The sequence below is a fragment of the Equus przewalskii genome, chromosome 13 (genome assembly GCF_037783145.1).
Source record: "Equus przewalskii isolate Varuska chromosome 13, EquPr2, whole genome shotgun sequence".
NCBI lineage: Eukaryota > Metazoa > Chordata > Mammalia > Perissodactyla > Equidae > Equus > Equus przewalskii.
The window spans coordinates 764,535-770,851 of NC_091843.1; the positions used below are offsets into that span (position 1 = coordinate 764,535).

The 6,317-nt window shown below is 38.0% G+C and overlaps 1 protein-coding gene across 1 annotated transcript; it reads left to right on the plus strand.

Annotated features, from left to right (window-relative positions):
• The first annotated feature begins 724 nt into the window (after window positions 1-724).
• LOC103543103 (olfactory receptor 2G6-like) lies at window positions 725-2,576 on the plus strand. The gene has a single exon (XM_008510011.2). It carries the CDS (start codon window positions 1,551-1,553, stop codon window positions 2,481-2,483), a length of 933 nt encoding a protein of 310 aa, XP_008508233.2. The 5' UTR covers window positions 725-1,550; the 3' UTR covers window positions 2,484-2,576.
• Window positions 2,577-6,317: the final 3,741 nt, after the last annotated feature.

Sequence of the window (6,317 nt, forward strand, 5' to 3'; positions counted from 1 at the left end):
CCAGTGCTTTTGTTCTTGCTGGATTTTTTGTTTGTTTATTAGGTGATTTTTAAAAAATAATGATGTAAAGTCTATGTTCTTACTGTGAGTGGTCACTGAAGTCTCTTCTCAGTTAGCTTAGTGGTCAGCTAATGACTGGAAAGATATTTTCCTAAGTGACTTGAACCAGTAAGTATCCTAATCTTTGCTAGGTGTTCTTTGGGTGTGTTGGGTCATGCCTTCAGCACTTTGGCAAGCTGTTTACATCTCTGCTTTTTCCTTATGTTCCTGATTGCACAGACTCTCAAGGTCAGTGAGAAGTGAAAGTTCAGGACGTTCTCAGGTTTTTCCTGGGCATTTGCACACACCTGCACATCACGTGGCCTTGTAGATTGCCAGGAATATGTTAGAGATTTTCTAAGCCTGTTATGGACATCTCATCCTCCTGCTTTTCCATTTAAATTTTTTGGTCAGTTTCCTGTTTACTCCAACTATTATCACTGACTCAGGCAGTTACTGATTGTTTTCAACAAACACCCTGGGGAAAAAACTTGTTTCTACTGAGTCAGGGCAAATAAAGACAAGCTCTGTTTTTGTGGGTTTCCAGGAGCTGCCAGACCAATCAAATACTGATACTTCCCTGGGAAAAGGGAGCTTTGGGAGCTCCAAATCCATTCTTTCCTTCCCAGTAGCTGCCAGGCTGCTGGTTTCTGTGGCCACTGCAGAGGTGGGAAGAGGAGATGAGATCAGTAAAATTCCTGAATCCTGTTATTCTCACTGAGATAAGAACCATTTTTCTTCAATAAGTATTCCTCAGATTGTTGTAATACTTTGGTTAGTATTCATAGTCCTGAAAAAGTTGATTTTGACAATATTTGTCAATGTTGTTTTTATGGAAGAGCAGTATTTTAAAGATCCTTATCTTACTACTGAAAAGTGATCTCTCCTTTTGGACTTTTTGTGAGTATTAAGTAAACTAATGTTTATGAGGAATAAAACCATGATTTACCTTCTAAGTGCATGGAATCAATTGTAAGCATGTAAAAATGCTTTAACAGTTTAACTGTATCAGTTTGGTCCAACCCTCGCTTTTCCTTTTACTATCACAGTCACTATTTTATCATCTTAATCTCAGACAGGGGAAATTAATCTATCACATCAATCACCATATCTGAATTTTTACTTCTCTCTTTTTTTTTTTTTACCTCTAGGTTTGTCCACTCTTAATTACTTCAACAAACAGGAGCATAAATATCAGGTGGAAATATAAGTGAAATAGAAACTATATGCTGCCCAGCTAATTATTTAATTAATGCAACCAAGAGAAGCATAATAAAGGCCTTAATATAATTTTAATCTACTTCCACAAATTTTCACATTCTTGCGACATTGGATTTACTCTTAAAAAATTTTATAAATCAAGAAATTTGAGTTCCAATAGTTTGGATTTGTTTGAAAACTTATGAAATGATACTTTTATATAAAAAGTGACTAACTTCTGTTTTGTTTATTTGCTTTGGCAATGTATAGAGAACACTTGATTCTATTTCTACTGCACTGAAATATTTCAGATGATGGAAATAAATGACAGCTCAGGGGACGACTTCACCTTAGTCGGCTTCTCAGAATATCCCCAGGCTGAGTTCATCCTTTCTCTCTTTGTCTCTGGATTCTACGCCATGACACTCACAGGCAATGTGGCCATAATCTTGGTCTCCCTCCTGGATAGCCGGCTCCACACCCCAATGTACTTCTTTCTCCGAAACCTCTCATTTCTGGACATGTGTTTCACTACCTGCATTGTCCCTGAGATGCTGGCAAACATGTGGAAAGGCAGTAAGAAGATCAGCTACATAGGCTGCGTGGTTCAGTATTCTGTGGCCTTGGCTCTTGGCTCCACAGAGTGTGTGCTTCTTGCTGTCATGGCTGTTGACCGTTATGTTGCTGTCTGCTGGCCCCTCCGCTATGCTACAATCATGCATCAACAGATCTGCCACCTTCTTGCAACTATGTCCTGGCTTTCAGGTTTTGTCAACTCACTCTTTCAGTCTTCACTGGCTGTTGTCTTGCCTCTATGTGGCCACCGCCATGTGGACCATTTCCTTTGTGAGGTGCTGGTCATTATCAAGCTCTCCTGTGTAGATACTGGTCCAACTGAGTTGAAGATGTTAATTGCTCGCCTGATCATTCTTACTGTTCCAGTCTGCATCATCCTTACCTCCTATGCCTGCATCGCCAGGGCTGTGGTGAGGATGCACTCTGCTGAAGGACGACAGAAAGCCTTTGGGACTTGTGCATCCCACCTGATTGTGGTCTCACTGTTCTATGGAACCATCATGTTCATGTACCTTCAGCCTAAGAGTAACTACTCTCAGAACCAGGGGAAGGTCTTTGCCCTTGTTTATACCATTGTTGCCCCTACCCTGAACCCACTAATTTATACGCTGAGGAACAAAGATGTAAAGAGGGCAATTAGAAAAGTGGTCTGGAAGGACTCTGTTTAAGAAATTACAATTCCTGAGATTTGGATTATAAAAATTACTTGGACAATAGACTAATGGAAGGAAGAATAGTTTTCTTAACAGATTTCAGCCCAAACTAATAGAAAGACAAATGAAGCAAGCATTAAATATAAGTTAAATTTAAAATTATCATCAACAGTGGAGATTATAATCTTATAAACAATAGAGGCATTCTTTCAAAATATGTAATCTGGATATTTCACAATATTTATCCATTTCCCCCAGGAGATTATTAGACCTGTCATTTTCTAAGGGATACTGACCGTGCTGAGGGAGAGAAGACAGGGCAGACAGGGAAACTGCTCTGAAATAGTTTACATATGATGGTAGATTACGTGGATTTATATCTTCATTGAAGCAAGATTGGAATGATACCTTACATAAAAGAAAACTGAGTGAGATGAATCAGAGACGATGTAATACACCATCTCAGCTAGACCAAGGAAAATTCCCTGCAGTATGAGACACTGTACCTCAATCTTAAATGGTGTTTAGGATTTGGACATGGCGACGGAATAGAGAACATTCAGTGCATCTGGACCAAGGTGAGCAAATGTGTCAGTAATACAGAAGGAAACGATACCAAGCTCTATATAGGTGAAGACGTCAAGTTCTCCCCTGGCGAGGGTTCTAGAAGCTCAGGTACGCTGTGAGGGGGGCCAGTTCTGGTCTTTGATTGTTGTGTAGGTTGCTGAAATGGATCTGAAATCCAACCTCACGCCAGAGTAAAGATTAAATTTAAAAACTGTTACTGGGGTGTCAGTAAAGAGGCTGAGTCAAAGGGCAGATGGCAATAGGAAGGCACCTCAGAGGACATGAATTGGACACAGAGCAGAGAAGACAGAACTGGAGAGAGTCCCTGAGGAGAACACAGCTGTGGGAACATTTGTAAAGGATGCAGTGGCATCGCCACGGAGAAGACTTACAAGTTTTGGTATCTCGAATTATATGAAATCAATAATTTCAGTCCCATGGACAGTATCAGTCCTTTTGTTTTCTGAATTTATCAGATTGGTTATAATTTAGCTTTTGGCACCATGTGAATGCAAATTTTCCACAATTTCAAACTTGTGTAAAATAGTGTTCAGGAAATCTAAATTCACTTCTCAGAACTGAACAGAATTTAGAGCTGGAAACCCAAACCAAAATCACTTCTCACAGAAATATTAGGATTTAAAGATAACAGTAGGCAAAACTTTTGTTTATCAAAAATAATTTCTCAAAGTCATTAAATCACCCCCAAACAATACACATAATTTTATGTATAAATGCATGCAAAGTACATGAAGTGTAAATGTATAGAATATATTTCTGGATAAAATATGTATATAAATGTTTCAATTTTATTATATAGAGTGCATTTTAAGGAGTCCCCATATTCGGACTCCTGCAAAGTAAAAGCATATCTGATGCCACCCCAAGTTCAGTGTGGCCACAAAGTCTCTATGTAAGGGATTGTGTACTAACCTTAAAAGTCATTGGAATGTTGTGAGTGGCTTCCAACCATTACCCAGAAAGAAAATGTCCAGAAGAACATGGAAAAATTTTAAATTCTTGGGGACAGTGGAAGACAGCATATTGAAACAATGTAACTAGACTTCATCAGAATTTATGGACACTCTGTTTCTCTCTAAACTTCATGTCCTCTCCGCTCTGCCACAGGTATTAAAGCTGTCTGATATGTGATTAATGAATAACAGCTAATAATAATGATATTAATATCACAACTTAGTCTGACTGAGCCTGATGGAATAGGTCCTTAGGCTTAATCTGTATATCTTTAGTCTCCAATATGTAAGGGCAAAAATCCAATAAATTAGTAATTAGCGACATTAAAAAACATAACTTTAGTCGTGGTTGAGAATATTAATTTCTAGTTCTAGGGAAGGCAATCAGTGAAATGAAGCAGAAATGGTTATTTTAAGATGACACGCCAGACAAAGATACTATGGTCTTAAATTTGACTTCAATTCTGGAAGTCCTGCAGTCCAGAAAAATCTGTTAGCATCAAAGATTTCTCCTCTCTGGTGTCTCTGACGCTGGAGGGTGATTTTGTGGACCATCTTACTTTTTTGGCTTACACCCTGCTGTCCTCTGTCTACAATCATTATGAGCATAATTTATTATTTGCCAGGAAATTCAAAAGTTTCAAGTCATTGATATACGGGGTCAATAAATGGCCATATGTGCCAGCTTTTACTATGTTTATATGAGTTGAAAATAAAGTAAACGCCTCTATATGAGTCTTGAAAATGACTTAAGAAAGAAGTATCCAAATGTCATCCCTCATTTTGGGAATTATTTATGTGCTTGGGAGGAGCCTTTGAAAGAGACTGCCCCAAATTTACTATAAGCCACATGTGTACTGTACACAACTGGGCCTCCACCCCCGGTCTTCCTACGTTACTCTTATTGGGATTTTCGTATTTTGGTGTGATAGGTGCTACCAGAGAAGATAAGAGCACAGAGGGATGCTAGATGTCTGCCCCTCTAATACCATATTGCAGTCACAGTTCTTCAGAGAGTGCTAGAATAGAATCAAATGGTTCAAAGGTGATGCTATGAGATTCCATGATGACACAGGGCTTATTTTGTGGTGTGACAACTTCTTTGTTACAGTATTTGCATTTTAATGGTTTTCAGTGACAACAGTGATACTGGTAGTAACTGCAGATATTTGCAGGTATGTGTTAGCTGCTTCCTTGGGAACAAAAAGAAATCAAACTGGTACCTTTCAAAGGGCTACGGTGTTGTCATTTATTCCACTGGTGAAAAGGACCCAGCAAAGCTGTGGGTGTGTATATCTGCTTTCTCCTCTCCTTCCCCATGTGACTCACAGGTCCATTCTGACCCAATTCAAGACACTTACAGTCGTTCAATTCCCATCACCAATGAGCAGCTCAAGGCAGGCCCAGATGAATCAGTCCATCATCTGTGAGGGGCAGTCAGCCGAGGATCTCATTGCAGAAGATATAGAGAGGGTGTCTGAGAGTGACATTTGAAATTGTCCATTAGAGGAGCTACCCAGTGTGTCATCTGAAGATGACAGCACAGACAAGATGGAAAGATCCTCCATCTTAGAGATAAACTGTGGAATCATTTCCTACTCTGCTTTTTAATAGATATAGCAGATATTATAGACCACATATCATTGGGTTTTTTATTACATGCATCTCTCTTCATTGAGACACATTCAAAATGATAATTTCCAGGATTAGCTATCCTATGTGTAAAGGGACACTTTCATACTTGCAGTTTGAAATGCAACTTTTTGAAGACAAGCTGTTTTGCATCAAAACTTGTAAAAATGCATATGCATGATTGAGAAATTTCATAGATTGGAATTCTTTTTAAATAAAACATTTAAAAATAAAGAGAAAGATGAATGAACAGAAAAGTTTTTAGCACAGTGTTATTAGTGAACAAATTAAGTGCTTAAAAGAAGGATTTTGGAACAAAAAATAAATAAAACAAACAAAAAATAATTTTGTCTGTACAATAGACCACTATGCAGCCATTAAAATGTATGTTATGACGCAATATTTTGTGATGAAAAAAATCTCTGAGGTATCTTTAACAAGAAACTTCAAGTTACTAGTGTTAATTAATGATAGCACAGAATTTTTGTATTGCAGATAAGTTTATAGGTGCATAGAAATGGCCTTAGAAATGTATATAAAAGCACTGGCTGTTTTAGACATTATAATTTTGGACAATTTTAATTTATTTTCCTTGAGTTTCCCAATATTTTCAAATGTAAACATTTCTTGCTTTGTAACAGATAAACCAATCCAAATCCAGAAAGAGGTTAACTTT